We start from the raw sequence: 21,054 nt of genomic DNA, 5'->3' as shown, positions 1-21,054 counted from the left end.
CTGCCATCTCATGCACACCCCATGGCAGTCTCCTAAATCTTCTGTGGTGTGCAGGTTTCATCAGGTATTCTTGTCCTGTGATTTCTGGACCTTTTGCCCTTTTGGATATTTCCTTGGGATGATGACTGGCTTGTTAATTTTCAGATGATCTCACTGATAACCCTGATGTCCTGTTGATGCAACTCAGCTTCAGCCATTGGTGTGATGTATTGACTTCAACTAGAACTGTGTCACTTTTATAAGGAGTTTCAAAACTGAGGGTGTGACTTCTAGAAAAACTTGCTCTCATTGCAGTTACCTCATCTTGTGCTGAGGCAACTTCCATGGCCTTTAAGTGCTGCAAAGTCAGAGTGTGCCTTATGTATCTTTCCGTCCCGGGAACAGAGTGTAGTTCACATATTTAACAACAGTTTATATGAATGGATAAATGCAGAACTTGACTTATATTATGAGCTCACTGGGGATAGTGTCAAGTAGAAGTGTTATTTTTTGTTGGGAAGTTAATGACAGATCATGGGAAGTCTTGAAAGACAAGGAAGGAAACTTTGACTTGAAGAGCTAGGTGATAGAGAATGTGTACAAGTTTCTGAGCTTAGAGTGGTTTCCCAAGTTATTATCTGACCTGTTCCACTCACCATACTTTCTCTATGAGAAACCTCAGGGCCATAAGTCTTCCTTCCTGCACAAATAGGAATCTTTAGCTTACCATGGCTGAGGTCTTTCTATGTAGGCCTACTCCTGGGGGAGTCTCTTTCTAATTTACTCCAGATGCCCACAGAGCTCTACTGGTAGTGACCTAACTCATCCTTCCATCTGGAACTTACACCACATCCACAGGTCCTTCTCCTTAGGCATTCTACAGCCTTGCACTAGTCTTAGCATGAGTACACCTTCAAAGATGTGTCTGTGGGTTTTTCAACATAAATTTCATTGTATAAATTGCCTAGGATTGCTGTTACAATGTACCACAAACTTGGGAGCTTAAACAGTAGAAAGGTACTGTCTCCTAATTCTGGAGGCCAGAGATCTGAAGTCAAGGTGTTAGTTGATTCTTTCTGAGGGTTGTAAGGGAGAATCTGTCCCAGGCCTTTCTCCCAGCTTCTCACAGTGTGCTGGTACTCTTTAAAGATGCATCACACTGCTTGATCTCTGCCTTCCTCATCATGCAATGTCTTCCAGTGTTTCTTCACATATCTTCTGTCTATACATTCTCCAAGTTTTCCCTTTTTATAAGGACACCAGCCATGTGAGATTAAGGCCCACCCTAATGACCTCATTTTAACTTATTACCTCTGGAAAGACCCTATTTCCAGATTAGGTAACATTGTAAGGTTGGAACTTCAACATATCTTTTGGGGGGAACACAATTTAACCCACAACCCTTAGTAATAAATTATAAAAATATATTAGCAGTAAAGATTTTCAAATATAAATTATCATTATTTCTGGTTACATAAAACACAGAACTTGGATTAGGAACAGGTTACATCTTTATTTTTACTAACCTCTCTAAAATTGAAAGGTATAATTTTGAAGGTTGGTAACAAACCACAAGTACTATTACCAGAATCTGTAATTTCATTACATAGGTCTTTTCATATCACATTACTTCATTCTATGGTTTATGATCTTCACCACCTTGAAATTATGAGTAATTTCAGTTTCCACTAGATCTTGGGTACTCCAAAGAAAATAAGAAGAAAATGTGTTCATAGATAGGCACATGTATTACTATATCAGAATTTTTAAAAATTGGGATAACTGAATTTCAACATAATTGCTTTGTTTTTAAAAATTATATTTTGAGAAACATCCATAGGATTTATAAAATTCTCAGAAGTTTCACTGCACAAAAAAAGTTCTAGAATGTTGTTCTAGCCAGTGGAGATAACATAGTGAAACCACTCAGATAAGTTTCCTGCTCCCACGGAACTTGGTTTGTGGATTGGCAACAAGGAATGTGTAAAGAGTAAACAAGAAATAATCAGCAGAATTTCAGATAGTCATAAGGCTGTGACTATATACAATTTGGATGGCAATGGGTGTCAGACACAGAAGATCCAGGAATAGAGAGCCCCCGGCAAAGGGAGTAGCCAATGTACAACTTGAAGGTGGGGCAAGCTTGCTGTGATCATGAAATAAATGGAAGGTCAGTATGGCTGGAGTAAAAACAATTTTTGAGAGAGAGAAAAGTCATTCTAAATGAGAAAGAGAGTAGGAGGAAGAAGAGAAACCATGTATAGAACATGTAGCCTACGGTAATAGGTTTCAATTTTATTCTAGTTACATTTTTCACATATTGGATATTTTTAAAAATATATAAAATACGTGTATATTTTATGAAAAATACACATAAAGTTTATCATCATAATCATTTGTAACTGTACAGATAGATCAGTGGCATTCAGAACATTCACACTGTCTCTGCCTCTCTCGTGAGTCAATAAATAAATAAATCTTTAAAAAAATAAAAAACACTGTTGTGCCATCACCACTATCAATCCACAGAACTCTTCGTCTTCTAAAACTGAAGCTTCATCTCCACAAAACACTAACTCTCCATTCACCCCACCCCCATCATTGGAGATTTTTGAGCAGGGCAGTGATATGTTTTTCATTTTAAAGATATAACAGTTTGCTCTATGGAGAAAACGTTGCTAGGCAAGAATAGAAGTACTAACAGGAAATCGGTTAGGAAGTCAGATGATAGATGATAGCAGATGAGCTACAGTGTTAACAAAGGATGGAATGGAAATGTATTTTCAGTAAATCTACTTGCAGTCAACCAGACAGCGTTTGATGATAATCAGAACAAGTATGGAGAAGGATGTGGAGTCATTTTCAGGCCTGTTAAATCTGAGTGGCCTGTTAGACATCCCAGTGGAGGTACCAAATAGAATTGGGCATACAAGCCCAGAGCTCAGGAATATATAATATTATATATATAATACATATATATATATATACATGTCATAAAAATATTATATTTGGAAGTCATGGGTAAGTGGGTGGTATTTAGGCCATAGGATTGGCTGAGATAATTGAGGGAGAAAATATACACAAAGAAGAAGAGCAGAAGTAAGCCTGGGGCACTCTCTGTTGTTGAACACAGGCTGAGAAGAGGATTCTGTGAAGGCTCTAGCCAGTTTTAGAGAGCTGGGTGCTACAAGATCCTGGATCTGGGATCAGGAAAGGAAGCAAAGCTACTCCTTAAGAACCTCATTGTACCTCTGAGTCTTACTAGGAAAGAGGTCTGTCCTGCCTCCTAATTTACATCTATATCCTGAACATCTAAGACCAGGCTGGCATAAATGGGACCAAGGAAAATCTGTAGTTATTTGAAAGAGTTCAATACTTTTTGTACTTAGAAACACATTATCATATAAATATAATTAGTAAAATGTATATTTAAGGAAAGAGTATTTCATTATACAGAAGCTTTGAATATATTTTATCTTCCCATAAATTAACTATGGTAAGTGTATATTTTAATTCTTTCTGTCATAAGACATTTTATGTATTATATATGTATTATATCTCAATAACTATTTGATTAATCATGCAAAGTTTAAGAAGTGGTCCAAAAACATGTGTGAAATATATATGCATACATATATCTGTGATTTTTTAAAAAAGATTTTATTTATTCATGGGGAGCCCAATGAGGACTCAATCCCAGGACCCCGGGATCACAATCTGAGCCAAAGGCAGACATTCAACCGCTGAGCTACTCAGGCATCACTATATGTGATTTTATATATATGTGACATACATAAAATTTTATATTTTTGTATGTATATTTTCTATATATGTGATATATATAACTTTTATATATCATATATATATATATATAATTTTTTTGGTTCAAGTACGAATTATCCAAATGTTTTCACTTGAAGTCATTCTTGATATATGATTTGTAAATGTCTTTTTTGAAAAAACAATTTTAGAGATAGGGTATAATATACCTTAATAAAGTCATGTTCTTTTTTCTAGTTGGTCATCAGAGCTAGAACTTTGGGGCAAGATTCCAAATAATGAATAATGAAAATGTTGAATGTCTCTTGTCTTGCACTGAGATGCTCTTAGAAATCCATAGTTTGCTAGTTATTTGGAAATGTTTCACCCCTTTGTTCTAGAAAATATTCCGGTTATTGCATGTGTTGCCCTTTGCCATACTCAAACATTTGGGAAATGGAAATAGGGAAGCAGTTGTTTCTTAGAAAAACTATAGATGAATGGAACAGGAACTGCAAAATTAGCAAAATGTAACAGGAACTGTTGCTCTTGTACATTATTGCTTTTGCTTATTTTTTCTCCTTTGCTAGGAGACCTGTTATGGTGATGTGTGTTGTATTCACTACACTTCCCAGCTTCAGCTTTTCTATCGCAGTTACTGAGGTATGGAATTTTTATTTCTTCCAAGATTTTGAGATTTTGAAATTTCCCTTGTTACTGAATTTTGATAGAATAATATGCCTGAAAATTCTCTTAAAGTTTATTTTATTTAGGCTTCTTCCAAGTTACATTGTATATATTTAAAGTCCTAAGATCATCATTACCTCTGAGATTGTGAAGGAAGGTCTAGCAGCTAATTAAACAAACAAACAAACAAACCCTTCTGTGTTTGTGTATGAGAGACAGGAACATTAATTTCAAAATAATAAAAAAGGAATCTGAAAGCAGATCCACCTTTATTTCTTTTAACTAGATGTCTTTTAAACTAGTGTCCTCAGTTCTAAACAATATCCAAAGGAAGAACTACTCACATTACAAGACCTTTGATAATATATCCATTGGTGAAGGATTTGTACATCATTTTTATGTGAAAGTAAATATGACTATATTTTGACTAAATGCAGCTTCAAAAGGACTCTGGTAGATGGGCATCTATAGGGCTTGGTTCTCAGCATTCAGTAGATTGTATATCTACCTCACATACACAACTCCTATGGATTGAGGGTCTAACTCCCTTATGTGAGAGGCTGGTCCAAAGCTGCCTTCCAGGAACTGTGGTGTTCCAGAGGGTTTTCAGTTCATTTTTCCCAAATATTATAGACAAAATTTCCAGGTTGTGAGAAGTTTAGGTTAGAAGAATAATGCCCTATTAACCTTATTAATTTACATGATGCTATGAAAAATATAATTTTCACTTCTCCAAAGTGAACAACTTAAATTCTTTTATATTTCATAGATGAAATATGTTGAGTAGATACTTATCAAGTGCATATTACATCCCAGGCACTGTGTTAGGTACTGGGATAGAACACTCAGAAAATTTGACAGAGCCTCTGGCCTTCAGTAATTATTAAGAGTAGAGAGAAAAATAATAGGCAATTAGAATAGTTATAGGCATTATGAGAGAAGTGAGTACTGGGTAGTGTATGATATCATTAGAAATACATGGTTGGGGATCCCTGGGTGGCGCAGCGGTTTGGCGCGGGCCTTTGGCCCAGGGCGCGATCCTGGAGACCCGGGATCAAATCCCACGTCGGGCTCCCGGTGCATGGAGCCTGCTTCTCCCTCTGCCTATGTCTCTGCCCCCTTCTCTCTCTCTCTGTGACTATCATAAATAAATAAAAATTTAAAAAAATAGAAATACATGGTCATTAGAATATATCTTAGATGCTACATTAGGACAATGTATGAATGTGTTAGAGTGACCTCAGAAGAGCTCCACAAATGTACTTTGCATCAAACAGCAATATGTGAATATTCTTATCTAGATTTATCATTTCTTCCTCCCTCCTCCCCAAAGACTTTGTAAAGCACTTGAGAGGTTCCCAAGACCTTTAAAAATTCAGTTTACAACATTTTAAGGAAAGCTATTATCATAAAATGATTGTATATTTGTAGTTTTGATTGCCCTTTTTGCTTGTTTTCTATTATGCTCTTACCCACTGTTGCATTTTTCCTTCTTTCATTTAATTTTTCTCTGAAGTATAACACACAAATAGAAATGTGTATAAAACATAAGATATACACTATTAATGGATATCACAAAGTGAACCCCTGTGTAAACACTACTCAGGTCGAAAAGTAATACTTTGCCAGCTCCCTAAATGCAACCCCCATGTTTTTTGCAATGACCACCTTTCCGTCCTCCTCAAGTTACATTGTATATATTTAAAGTCCTAAGATCATCATTACCTCTGAGATTGTGAAGGAAGGTCTAGCAGCTAATTAAACAAACAAACAAACAAACAAACCCTTCTGTGTTTGTGTATGAGAGACAGGAACATTAATTTCAAAAATAAAAAAGCAGGAATCTGAAAGCAGATCCACCTTTATTTCTTTTAACTAGATGTCTTTTAAACTAGTGTCCTCAGTTCTATCCAATATCCAAAGGTAATTTCTACCTTAACTTCTAATGCCACAGATTGGTTTCTCTGTTTTTGAATCTTTTTAAAGGGAAAGACAATTATATATCTGCCACTTATCTATTGTATATCTAATTATCTACCTAATATGTGTCAGGCTTCTTTTATTCAAAAGTGTGACTCATACAACCATAGTCCATTCGTTTTCATTCTGTAGAATATTTCATTTTGTGAATATGTTAGTTTATCATTTCTGCTTTTGATGCCTCCATTCAGTTGTGTCTGATTTTGGTTAGTACAAATAATGCTGCTGTGAATGTCTTTGAGTATGTCTACTGATGCACATATGCAAGAATTTTATTTGGTTAAATATGCAGGAGTATTAATTGATGGGTCTTAATATATTAAAATGTTAAACTGTAGTAGAAAATGCCAGTTTTCCAAAGAGATTCTACTAATTTAGACTTAACACTGGCAGAGAATGAGCATGCCTATTGGTCTATATCCTCACTAACCTTACCTTGTAAGTCTTTGAGCCCTTCTGGTGGGTATATTCTTGAATCTCATTGTAGTTTTATATTGCATTTCCCCAATAACTAATTGAGCATATTCTTACATTTTCCTATTGTGTCACTTAACTTTTTAGAATTTATTCAGAAGTTATATATATATATATATATTCTCATTTCAAGCTCTTTGTTGATTATATGTATTGCAAATATAGTCACACTCTGTGATTTATTACTTTTCATGCTATTTTTGGATAAATAGTTGTTCATTTAAAAACAGCCCAATTTATCAGTTTCTTTTCTTCATAGATAGTAATTTTGATAACTTGAGAATCTTATGTCATACTGTGACTGAACCTCAAAGACCGGAAGATTTCCTCCTATACTTTATTTTGGAGCCTGTCTTGTTTTACATTCTCTTTTAGATTCACAATCCATTTGAAACTACTTTTTGCATATATTGTGCAGTCGGGAGTTCATTTTTCCTCCAATCAATGTCTAATGGATAGAGCACTATTTGTTAAAAAGTCTGTCTTTCCACATTTCTCTGCAGTGCTACTTTTGTTACAAATCATATGTGTGTGTGTCTATTTGATATATATGTGGGTGTGTGTGATATATATATGAATATACACACACATCTATTTCAAGACTTCTGTTTTGTCCACTGCCTGCTTTTATATACCTATGCCAACACCACACTGAATTCTTACAGCTTTATAATAGCTCTTTATATCCAAAAGAGTAAATCTTTATATCTTTTTTGTTTAAATGTCTTGCTGTTTGTATTTCTATGTGGATTTTGGAATCAGCTTATCATTTTCTGCAAAAACTTTGAATTTTGATTGAGGTTGCGTTGAATGGTATCATTTTTTAAAAATGTCATTTTCCCTTTATGGGTATTTAGAAATAATTTATCCATTTGGGGGAGGTTTTACCCATGTACAATTATGTAGTCTATGAATAATGATACATATTTCTTTTCTTTCCAATACTTACAGTGTTTATTTCTTTCTCTTGCCTCATTACACTGATTAGGACCCTCTAGTACAATGTTGAATAGACTTGGTCATGGTGGCACCTTGTCTTCTTCCTGGTCTCAGAGGGAAAACTCTCAACATATCACCACTAATATGATGTTCGCTATAGGTTTTTTTTGGTAGATACCTTAATCAGATGAAGGCAGTGTCCCAAAAGTTGGCTGGATTTACCAGGACTCTCCCTTCTTGGACGACACTGAACTCCATCCAACATCTATGCCCCTAATTCTTTGACCTTGGGACTTCCAAAGGCTCTGCTTAGCAGTACAGTTGGAGGAAATTACCCATCCCATCATTACCAGGAGCCTGCTGTTATATTTATGCCTGTATTTACCAAGTTTTATGGGGTTGAACACCTGAAAAGCTGTAAATCGAACTTCTAGTCTTTTAGGAAATATCTTTATAATTAATTTAGTGCTGCTTCAGACTATTAAAAAGAATTTTAAACAAAGAAAGTATGAAAATGTAATCTTTCCAAATGGTTTTCTGAAAACAGGTTAAAAAAAATAATGGTCCTGCGTCTCCCTTACCTGAAACATTACCTGACCTGCCAGTTTCTCTGGTTCTGACTTCCTTGATTGTGGTTGATATTATCGAAAAACTCAGGATATATCCTCTTAGAGGGCAGCAAAAGAGTAAGTATTCTTTTAAATATAAATATCTTTAGGAGTTTGACAGATTATTTGTATTTTGGTAGTACTGATAAAGAATAAACTTACAAATATTTAATATGAAAAATTTTGTTTACTCTAGTGAGAAAATTATCTAGGTAAATTATTATAGATTTATATTTTTTAGGAACTCTCCTAAAACCTTAAGTTTAGGTAAATAAGTAGCTTAATTTGGGACACCTTTGTGGGTTTTTTTGTTTTGTTTTGCTTTTTTGTGGGTGGACATCTTTGATACAGAAATCAATGTGACTACTGCAATTATGTCCTAGAGAATTATGTGTTTTTAATTGTGGATTGTCAAAAAGCTAAATATCACACTAACAAAATCAAGATATACTGCAAATAATCCTGCAAAAAAGATCAATCAAACCTAATTTAGGTTGGCCTTTAAAAAAAAGGTATTTTGCTAATTGAATATTATGTTTGTTCTTAAATTTTCTCAACTTTCAGTTAATTTTGTGTGATAATATCTGTGTTTAATTTATAAGTGTATGCTCTAGTTCTTATATGGCTAAGATTTTATATTTGGAGTGGGTAAGTTTTGTCTATTCACTTCCTGCCTGGTAGGGTGGTTGGGTTAAATTGAGTGAGTCACTAGGGAATTTTTTAGAGTAATAGGGATGACTACTACAGCCAGGAAGGAAAAGACCAGAGAATCATTTATGGCACATGAGCCACCAGCCTTCCAGGAATTGAGAAATTAAACTGAGTTGGGAGGCCATCAGGAAATCTGAGACTCTGAGCTTCATGTTCTGTACTTTGTCCTTGGTAGGAGATGATGGTTGTTAGTTTAACATAACATAGGGTATGATAAGGTAGGTAAGATGGTAGCTAGTGGCCATCTGTTGAGGAAAAGGTATCCTTAAGTTACATCTGCCCTCCAGAGTCAAGTGTATTTGTCTGAATCTGATGGGATTTGGAATTTGGGAATTGTCTGAATTGTCATATCCTTTGCTACTTCTCTAGACTCCTGATGCAAACCTATTTTGAAATTGGATTGTTTTTAATAATGCTATAACTTCCATTCTAATGTGGACTTTCTGTTTAAGCTCTTAGTGAAAGTTCTCTTTCTAAAAAACGTATGGGCATCTTTGGAAATAAATTATTGGCATTTTATATTTTAAGTGATGAGTTGGATTGTTAAAGGGGAATTTTCCCTGTATCCAGTAATTACACTGAGAATTGAAATGAGAAAACTCCAAAGAAGTCAGTCTTGGAGACAACACTTGATAACATATTGCACAACTGCTTTTTCTTGTTTGAAGACCCTTCTTCTTGAGCTCTTGTCTGACCAACCTTGGGAGGGTTAATGTCTGGTTTAATAGCTCCACCATTTAACAAAATCATGCTTTAAAAAACAAGCATTCACTCAAAATACCTTTGCAAATATGAATATATGTTAATTTAACTGTTATGTAAGCTTTTGAACTCAAATAGTCCGCCATACGCATTCCGACATGCATACTAATAAAATAAATTATGTGAATTTTGAATTTATGGGGAATTCTCATTTATTCTCTGGAATTTAATACATAAATTCATAAACATAGAAGTTGTAATTCATAAATCTGAACATAAGCCGGTATGCTAAAATATGCTGTCACTGCATGTGGCACTTCAGAATCCAAGAGGTAGGGTAGGGGTGGGTGGTGAACAAGCTTTAGAAACATTTGGCTTCCTTTGGAAAATGTTTGGGAAAGGGAGTATATTCTGTTCTGTGCTTTATTCAGAGAGTTTGAAATACCTACCCATCTATGAGCTTGTAGCAGTTATGACCTTATGTGAGATGAAAATAAAATAATCTACAACGCTTTCTGGACACTTTCATGCCATCTCAACCATCTCAATTACAAGCTAGAAAAGCTTGATCTTTGTGTAGCTTTTCCTTTTCTATAATTTTAAATAAAAGTTATTCAATATAGAAAAATATGCTTATGCTTAAAGCAGTCTTCACTGAATCAAGGAGTCCATTCTGCTAACTTTCCATTACCAGTTGAAATATCTCAGTATCAAGTGATTATCAGGTCACAACATCCAGGCTCATCATTTCACATATCCTGAGCCTCACATGGGAATATTTTTTGATACACAGATCTTTGAGGCACAGCTGTCTCACAGATGTATGCCATACCTAATAATGTCAGTCCCAGTCATGGGATCAAATAATAAGTATACAGCCTGAATGTCCCCAGCTCTTACTAGGATGAGGGTACAGATGAGCACACTTTGATATTTCTATTTGAATTTTACTAGCTCAATCCCAACCAATGAATGACTAGACATCCATTCCCCTTCTTCCATATTGTTCCCTTTCCCATTTTTTAAGCCAGACCGAAGGTGAGTCTCTTGTAGTCTCATTTGTTGGTCCAGACTGCTAAATATTCCATTGTTCCTGCTTTTTTTCAGTTATCATGGACAAACAACTTGTCATGCTATTTTTCCACCACTCTTGACTGACTCTGCTCTAAATGCTTTTAGTACTGCTATAACTTGCCTCTGGGATATTATTTGATGTTCCGCTGATGCTTTAGACTGATTGCTTTTCTTTTGACAGTTGGAAGACTGACTTCCTTCACTGAGTTCTACTTGTTTAGAGACATTCCAAACAGAGCAATAGATTTTCATTTGGGAACACAAGTCTTTTATGCCCAGAATGTATAAGTACCAAGAGATTGGCTGTGATTTAACAACTTCAAGTAATGGTCATTCCACTCCACTGGAAACCATCATTTCCCCTCCTATCACTAGATCTTGTGGCTGATTCTGGTAGAGCCAGATTCCTTTTCTTGAGGTAGTTTTTTTCCATGGGATCTCATAGTTTCTCCTTTATCAGTTTTACTTGTATTTTCTGAACCCCAAATCATGGTCACCCTTAGATTCTCTTTGCCCCCATGTAGATTCCTTAACCTCCATAAAAGCCAGCAATGCAAACAGACACACAAAGAAGTCTGTGGTTAGGATGCATATTTTCAGTTCTACCTGCAAGGACTCATTTGAATAGTATAATCCTAGCTCAGGCACCGTGTTACATGAGGAATAATAGAGTGTCATAGTTAAAGTACTATGCGGTGACATGTGAAGGAGTACTTCATTTAATGTAGGGTTTTGGAAATCAGAAAAAAACTAAAGGGAATATCTGGGATTTGTAGGAATTCAAGCAGGCATAGTGAGGAAAGTTTTCTACATAGAAGGAAGATTGGGTCTCAAGAAAGTCAGGTATACATGTAATACACAGGCAAAAATAACCAGTTGAATTTCACTCCCTAAATGGAAAACCTATTGGTGGAATGAAAGTTGTCTTCTTAAAACTAGCTACTGTTTGATTCTCAAATAATCCATTTGGAAACCTGTACAACATTGCTTATCAGGGGCTGTGGGCAGAAAGGGTGGCTTAACTGGAGTCATTGGTTGCCCCAAATCCCACTTGAACCAAATCAATACAACTTTTGTTTGTTTAGGAGTTGATATTTTATGTAAGATTTCATTTGGAAAGAAAATGGTTTTCCTGCAAAATGTCTGTTAACCATTAACCTCAGACCTCATTTAGATTCTAAGGCAATACCATAACTCAGGTGGCCAGTTCTCTACCTCTCCAGCCCATGGATCTCTGGGCATCATGGCACTGAACCACCAAAGGACAAAGTGCATCCTTATCCAATATCTTGTGACTGCTGTTGCTCTGGGATAGGATACAATACAATACTATACAACATACTAAAATCCACTACAATATAGCATTGCTGGGTGAGCAGGTCCATCCCACCAGAGCATACATAGGTTTTGAGGCCCAACACATATAAAAAACAGATGCATTTTTTGAACATTCTACTTCAAATTGTTTTATTTCCAATGTTTTCCCAAAATAATACATATTAATTTTAAAAGATCGTCAAATAAACATAAACAAAAAAGAAGAAAATGGGGGACACCTGGGTGGCTCAGTGGTTGAGTGTCTGCCTTCAGCTCAGGGCATGATCCCGGAGTTCCAGGATCAAGTGCCGCACTGGGTTCCCCTTCGGGATCCTGCTTCTCCTTCTGCCTATGTCTCTGCTTCTCTCTCTCTTAGTGTCTGTCATGAATAAATAAATAAATAAAATCTTTTTTTAAAAAAAAGAAGAAAATGGAAGTCAACCATGATCCTGTAGACTAGAGATTTATAACTGATAATAACATCTTCATGGACGTTTTTCATTTAAGGAAACCTATTTTGCATCTTTTTTCTTAACAATATGTGGTGGGTATCATTCTTATTATTGTATCTTCTTCAGCTACATAGTTTTGATTGGTTGAATAATATCCATTATATTAATGAACCCCAACATATTTAACTGTGATTAACTAACTCCTGTTGTTGGATGACTAGATTATTTTCTAGTTTTTAACTACTAAAAACACTATTGTTATGACTGTTATTCAGAAGTAAAAAGGGTTGCAGGAAAAAGCAAAAAGCAAAAGGATGTGGTGAGAATGAGCAGGGTGACATGGTTGGAGTTAAGCAGGGGAGGCAAGCCATGTGTGGAGAGTGCACATGCATTGATGGCGCAGGTGATCAGTGTCTGGAGGACCCTGGCTGTATATGAGAGTTAGAAGCCACTTGTAGGTGACTGGCCAAGCAGTGGCTGGGGACAGAGAGAGTTAACTGCCACTGGATCACAGCCGAATGATATCAGGAGGATGACCACAGAGTGTCCTCAGAAGACCCTGAGCATCTGCACATGCCCAGACTCCTTGGCAATGACACTTGCCAGAGAAAATGGGACTATTATGGACTGGCTGCACATGCAGACAAATACACAGGGGGTCGTTTGTAGGGGATTGTACCAACGGGATAGCAAGATGGTTTGGCTGCATTAGGGATATCTGCACAGTCAGAGACGGCTTGCTTGAGGTGAGATCAACAGGCTATTTGAGTGGAAAACATCAGAGCTCTGCAGAGGAGGTGGTTTCCACTGTCACATCAGTAAGAAGTGCCAGGTACGATGTTGGCAGTGTAAGGTTTTCAAATAAATCTGCTCTCAGTGGACCTAGTCCAGTTCCTACTGTGTAGACTCTTTAATACCCAGAGATTGGGGCCAAGGGCTGCAGGATCTCAGAAGTATAGATGATTACTTTTTTAGGTTAAATGCCTAGAAGAACAGTTTCTGTCTCAAAGTATATACAAGGTTTTAAGGTTTTTGATGTGTCAGTAAATCAAATGGCCCCCTCCAATGAATGCCCTAATTTACCATCTAAATAGTAGTGTAAGGAAACACCTATCTCTCCTCAACCCTGTAACTTCAGGTAACGTATTCCTTTTCATCTTTGCCAGTTTCATTGGTGAAAATAGTATCTTATTATTTTAATAATGTGCTTAAGGCAGTAGTTGTGTTGTGCATTTTCTCATAGGTTTCTTGGCTAATTGTATTTTTTTTAAATCATATATTTATGTTCTCGATTTGTTTTTCTGTTGCTATGTCCATTCTTTTGTTGTTGTTTACTACTGATTCATGAGTTCTGTAAATAGTAAGGACATTAAACTTTGCCTGTCAGAAATATATATTACAGAGTTATTTGCCTTCTAATTTTACTATAGTGTTTTTGATATAGGAATTTTCTAACTGTGACATAATACAATCTGTAAATATTTCCTCTCTGGACTCTGTCTACAGTGTTATGCTTTAAAAAATTTTTTTTCACTCCACTCCAATGTGATATAAATATTCACTAATTATTTTCTCAAAAGTTTTGTACATATAAATGTTTCTTGAAGGGGCACCTGGGTGGCTCAGAGTTGAGCGTATACCTTTGGCTCAGGGCATGATCCCGGGGTCCTGGGATTGAGTCTCCCCTGCAGGGAGCCTGCTTCTTCCTCTACCTATGTCTTTGCCTCTCTCTCCATGTCTCTCATGAATAAATAAATAAAATCTTAAAAATATATATTTCCTGAAGAGAAGAAGTTGGAATCTCTGTAGGGTATAAACTCACTAATTATAGGTAACCAATAGATCAGAAATGATAATTAGTATATTTATTTACTTGATCTTATACAGCTTTTTTTTTTTAAAGGGATTTTTATTTACTTATGAGAAAGAGAAAAAGAGCACCCAAGCAGGGCAGAGGCAGAGAGAAAAGCAGACTCCCCATTGAGCAGGGAGCCCAGTGCAGGGCTCAATCACAGGACCCCAGGATCAGGACCTGACCCATAAGGCAAACACTTAACTGACTGAGCCACGCAGGCGCCCCAAGGCAAAGCTTTTAGACTCCTGCCTCTATTGTATTTCTGTCCATTTCTCCTGGTATTTCCAACATTTAAAAAAAGGACTTAATAGAGCGCTTTAAAAATGTGTCAGTCACAGCAACCCCCGATATAGTGAATCAGGATCTCTGAGGATATATTTAAATTTTTATTTTTATTTTTTTTTAAGATTTTATTTATTTATTCATAGAGACAAAGAGAGAGAGAGAAAGGCAGAGACACAGGCAGAGGGAGAAGCAGGCACCATACAGAGAGCCCGACGTGGGACTCGATCCCGGGCCTCCAGGATCACGCCCTGGGCTGCAGGCGGCGCTAAACCGCTGCACCACCGGGGCTGCCCCTATATTTAAATTTTTAAAAACAAAACCTCACTGGATTCTGATTTGTATCCCTAATTAAGAGCAGTCATTCTCACTTCTGACTGCACATTCAGAACACCTAAGGGACTTGAAGTTTTTTTGACTCCCAGACTTAACCCTAGATAAGTAAATCATCATTTTGGTGGAGGATAGGACCAGGCACAAGTAATTTTTAAAGCCCCCTAGGTGATTTACACTTGTGAATGCGTTTCAAGGGGATGCACAGAAAGCAAGGAGGGGCAGTTTACACCTATTAAAACCCCAGTGCATTTGTGAAATAGAAAGCAAAGTTACCTGTAGAGAGCACTGGGGATGGATGGAAGGGAGAGAATCTGTAACAGGATGGGTAAGGTTTGGAATAACTGCTGAGGGTCAAAGGCAAGGAGATGGATGCATGAGAGATGCATAGGGTTTGGTCTAGAATGGAAACCAGGAATTTGTCCTGGGACCAATCAAGATTATGAGCCCTTACTTCAACGATACTGAGAAATCTGGGCATTGATTGTAGAAAAGATAGAACTGGAGGCCTGATCCAGGTTTAGGAGTTCGCAGAGCAGGAATGGAAGAAGGAAAATGATCTGTTACTTTACTACTTATTTCTTCTTATTGAATTCTACAGTTTCTTAAATGAATGACAATGATGATTTTTATTGAGCGTGTAAGCTATTTCCAGTGAATCATGGACCATCCCATGAATATGTATGCAGGGACTCACCCATGGGTACTCACCAGAGTTATCTTTGCAAAATACATATGCATGAGCACCATCTACTGATCAGTACACCAGGGGACAGTTGTTAGGGTCTCAGCATCTACAATTACTTCTTCGGGTTACATGCCTAGACCAGCAATTTCTGGCTTGAAGTATATGCCAGGCTTTAAGGCCTGGCATCCACAATTTTTAAAAATTCCAAACAGTTCTGGTACCCACCCTGACTAAGGGCCCCTGGTAATAGGCCCACGTATCAGGAACTGTGACATATACCAAGTTAAAGGCTGAAAGCCCAAATCCAAATTCCTGAAGCTACTAGCTTTCCATATTTCCTTGAAAGGGAATGCCACACACTTTAACCAAATAGAAGGTAAAAGCTACCACAGACAATAAAGGGGAGATAAAAACCAGACATTGCTTTTTCTCTGAATAAAATGAATGGCACTTTGAGTTCCCCTTTGTTTCTTTTTAAGAAAAAGCTTATTATACAATATGAGCCCAGCGTGTGAGCTGGGTTTCCATAATGTGTTTTGCAATATGTGTTTAGAGAGTACATATGAGGAACACTGTGTTCGTGGCCATGCCAAAAAGGAGGGATGTATTTCCTTCACACACAACCCCCTTTGCTATTTAAAAGAAGGAAGTTTTAGAAAAGTGTGTTAGTTTTAGGATTTTCTTCCCCCTTCTCAAGAAATAAGTATCTTTTTACCAGAACAGGATGAGAGAAGGGTAGGATTTCTGATTTACACCTTCTAATGAAGTACCAGCTTTCAGGATTAGGTCAGTGTATATTGGGCCAGAAACTATATTGTAGCAATACTCCTGCCAATAGATGTAGGAGCTCAGGTGCTATCAAATTGTGACCCTTTGATTAGGACAGCTTTACATGACTGTAACAATTTGGCACTTAATTGTTACTTTTTTCCTACATGGGGAAAAATTATGAACAGCTTTAGCAGATAAAGTGAAATTCTTGAGAGTTGCAGGTTATTTTCAAAGTAAATATTTTAGGGCGACGGATAGAAATAAGGGAACACAAAGGATTCAGCATGCATTTACTTTGTGATACTACCAGGGCTTGTTCTTCCTCTCATTATTAATCAGCAAAGATTATGGTCCCAGGTTGAAAGTAAAGGCATAGGTCATTGATTTTCCATGTCTAGATTTTCTGGTCTTGGAGTGGAGAGAGTAAAAAAGGTTGTTGAGCTGATGGTCTGCATAATGTATGGACCTTCTTGGTCATTCTGTGTTTCACGTGGTAGGGTCTTTTTTTTATGGAGCACCATTTTGCTGTGGCTCTGCTTCCACCTGCTATTTTAGAAACCCATGTCCGCCTATTTCTGGATGGGGTGGTATTCTAAGTGTTTCCTATGAACTCACAAACGCTGGCTTCTCGGAATCACACGTGGGCATTTTTGTTCCCTGACTGGGTGACTCCTGACATGGCCAATGCCTGGGAAGCCTTTGAAATGTCTGCTGTTAGTGGATCTCCCGTTGATGGCTGTCCCAGTCCTGCTGGGCAATGCAGGGGACACGTGGCACTGGCTCCTCTCCTGGGCCTCTAGCCGTGTGTGACGTCTCCTCTCACCATTGAGCTGCAAGGGGCCGGGCTGTGCTGCCAGGACCTCCTTACGTCCTCCAGGGCTTGTTCACTGAAGCAGTCGCATGGTCTTACTCCAGGATCTGGGCTACGTGGCAATCTTAGTGGCAGATCCCGTGCTGCGGGACTCCAGAGTCATCCTTCCTCTTGAACAGAGGGGGAGGGGGAGGTGCATTGTTATTCTGCTGGTATTCATGCTTTGGCTTACTTGCCTTTGTGTGCATTTCCCCCCCAAGATGCCCATTGCTCCTTTATGCAAACAGACCCCAGAACAGGAACATTTCCCATCTTTTACACAGCATCTTTACCAGACCCTCTGCTAGGTCCTGGGCGTACAGTGGTGAGTGAAAATGGGCAGAGTCCCCCTTTTTTTGAGCTCTCAGTTTAGTGGACATGATAGCACACTAAACTACACTAGCAAATGTGTATAATTAAAGCTGGGGCAAGTGCTCTGAAGGCCCAAAACAGGCTCATTTCCCTATGTGTCCATTTTTGTCAACCAGTTTGGGTTCCTGCTGGGATTCCAAGCTTTGCTCTATATCCAAGCACTTACCAGTAAAGACGTTTCAAACCTTTTCAAAGTCTAGTATTATTTATATTTGGAAATAAGATAACCACATGCTTTTCAACATTTTACTTTATGATTTATGTTTTATTTAAATATATATTCAATATATATTCAATATAATATATTCAATATTATATAATAGATAATGATAATATATTAATGTATATTATATATTTATAATTGACCATATTATATATGTAATATATTATAATTATTAATTGTTGCATTATTATATATAATATCCGGGAAGATGGTCTTTAAATCATCCAGCCTTCAAGCTACATCAGACAAAAGAATTTTCTTAATATTTTACATTGCCTAAAATTCAGAAATGATACATTTATTTATTCTCATGCCTGGCAGGGAACTGGCAGTGAATAGGCTTTTGAACGTACTGGAAAACAGGATAATGCTTTTTCTAAAGAAAGTCCATGAGCTCTTGCAGCATTGATGGTGGGTTGAATATTTGTCTTGAAGTCATTATTGTTATGAATTATTATCTGGTGAGAACTTGTGTACCGTTTTGAACACAGGCAGTAGTATTCTGGTCAACGTGTAAACAGCCATTTCTGCAGGAGGTCCATGGAAAAACCCTGATTTGTAGCCTTCCACCATTTCTCTGGTGTCATTACTCCTTCTGTGACCATTTTAAAGCTACCAGGGCGATGATGTCACTGAACACTGATTATGGAATTGGGAAGAGATGCACATGATAGACTCCTCTGTTAGCTGTTGCAAGTTGTCTTGCACCTGCACCTGCTAGTATTATTTATATTTGGAAGGAGGGAGCATTTTTCTGCGTGGTATGAACAGGCAAATATAAGAATTAAAGTCATGACCTCCTGAAGGCTCTGTAGTATGACACAGTTTCTCAAACTTGTCCTCCTTCCCCCCCATAAATGGGATAGTGGGTAACAGTGTAACTATAACCAAAGTTTAACAGACTGATCCCTTTTACTATTTATTGCACTTTGATATTTAGGGATTGCTCTGTTTGATTTGTTTAACACATATGTCTGTTTCTGTGTGTCAGGCGCTATTTAAATGTTCTACACATATTGACCTGTTCATTCCTCATAACCACCCTGTGAGGGAGGTCCTGGTTTCATCATTTATTATTTGGCAGTGAAGTTAGTGGTTTTCCCTGACCTCAGATGTGCTGCTCAAAGGAAACAACTGATACCATAGTCCAGTTGAGTTTAGTTAGTAGATACCTTCAAAATAACAATGTAGATAAGTGCCCTGCAGTGTATTTTATTACATTTTTTTGTAGTCACCAAGATTATGACCCCGTGTTTTGTGTGCTTAACATACTTTATATGTAATGACAATTAATTTTCTTCTCTTCCAGATTTTTTTTCTCATAATGTTATTTCTAATTTATTAGCATTTCACTTTCTCTAGAACATTTTATTTTTCCTGAATAATTCTCTGATCTGATCCGGTTGCTGTGAATTGGGTACCAGTCTCATTTCACAGCAGCTGCCTCTGTGGCCTTGAGAACCTCTTTGCTGATGTCTCCATATCCTTTCTGGTTCCTCTGCCTTCCAGTTTCCATCTTTAGCAGCTTTCCACTGAGCTTAGAAGAAAGCCCAAGGACTTTACCATGGCCTGTTAGGTGCCACACACTTTATGCCTGACTCCGCCACCTATAATGTGATCTAGGGGCAAAGGGTTTGAGGTTCAAGTTCTGGTTGCTCTTTTTGCTAGCTGTGTGACCTTAGAAACAATTGTTAATCTCTCTGTGCCTCAGTTTATTCATCTTCCAGGTGGGAAAATAAAAGTATCTATACTATAGAGTTTTTCTAAAGATTCAATGAATTAAACAGTGCCTGGTATATAGAGAGCACTTACTAGGTTTTGGCTCTTCTGCTCTTCTTCCCTTTTTGCCTCCCCAACTCCTTATAAAACTTTCCCTCTTTCAATCACTCTGGCTGGAAGATCTTTACACATGCCTTTTCTACCACCTAGAAAGTTCCTTCCTCCTTACTCTTCAGGTTTCTGCTTAACTGTTACTTCTCAGATGAGCCGTCCTGACCTCCAGTCTCAGACCCATTCAATAGAACTGACCTTCCTTTTATTTATTTTTATTTTTATTTTTTAAAAAATTATTTATTCATGAGAGACACAAAGAGAGAGGCAGAGACATAGGCAGAGGGAGAAGCAGGCTCCTTGCAGGACTGATGTGGGACTGATCCTGATGCGGGACTTGATCCCAGGACCCTGGGATCACAACCTGAGCTGAAGGCAGATGATCAACCACTGAGCCACCCATGTACCCCCTAACCTTCCTTTTAAAGTCCCACCACTTTTTATTCTTCTGTATTTATTGATGTGATCACAGGTGACAGGATGGTGAGGTTAGGACTGCTGTTTCCACAGTATCTGCTACCATCCTCTATCCCCAGTTGAGCTTGGTATGGCACTCTAAAATCTGTCTGCTACTGACAGACATTGGGAGCCTAACCAGTGTATTTTTAGTGTTAGTTCCATTTGTGTCTTGGTTTTAGGCACCTTTCCTTATGATTCTCTCTTTTTCTCTTGTATATAAATATCTTTTATTTTTTTCCTATTCTCTCGCCAGAGGAATACATGCTCACTTTAGAAAATTCTCCACTACTGATATGTTATTGTTGTTCTTAGGTTTTCCCTGTGAGCTATCTAAAACTTTGGGGGACAAGTTAAAGATAAAAATACATCAAAATAGAGAAATAATCAAGGGGTGCCTGGGTGGCTCAGTTGCTTGAGTGTCCAACTCTTGGTTTCGGCTCACGTCATGATCTTGGAGTGGTGGGACAGCCCCTCATTGGGCTCCATGCTGGGTGCACAGTCTGCTTGTCCCTCTCTGTCTGCCCTCCATCCCTGGTCATGCTCTATCTTTCTCACTCTCAAATAAATAAATAATAAAAAAAATCAAGTAAAATAGATGTGAGTTACCTACTTAAACTTTTATCTGTGATTTAAATGATATTTTCTTATTCTTTAGCTTTCACAATGAAGACAAAAAGTTGTTTGGACACCTGGCATTAGATGTAGGGAA

At 37.4% G+C, this 21,054-nt stretch overlaps 1 protein-coding gene across 2 annotated transcripts in view; it reads left to right on the top strand.

Moving 5' to 3' along the window:
* Nucleotides 1-21,054, top strand: part of TMEM236 (transmembrane protein 236) — a 38,743-nt gene that overhangs the window by 11,979 nt on the left and 5,710 nt on the right. For both annotated transcript variants that reach the window (XM_025445390.3, XM_025445389.3), the window contains 2 exons: nucleotides 4,329-4,401; nucleotides 8,366-8,504. In XM_025445390.3, coding sequence (XP_025301175.1) covers nucleotides 4,329-4,401; nucleotides 8,366-8,504 — 212 coding nt within the window. The remainder of the gene's footprint in view (nucleotides 1-4,328; nucleotides 4,402-8,365; nucleotides 8,505-21,054) is intronic.

This window comes from Canis lupus, chromosome 2, assembly GCF_003254725.2.
Source record: "Canis lupus dingo isolate Sandy chromosome 2, ASM325472v2, whole genome shotgun sequence".
NCBI classification, from domain to species: Eukaryota; Metazoa; Chordata; class Mammalia; order Carnivora; family Canidae; genus Canis; species Canis lupus.
The sequence above is the reverse complement of the archived record's forward strand: the minus strand, read 5'-3'. Positions and strand labels throughout refer to the sequence as shown.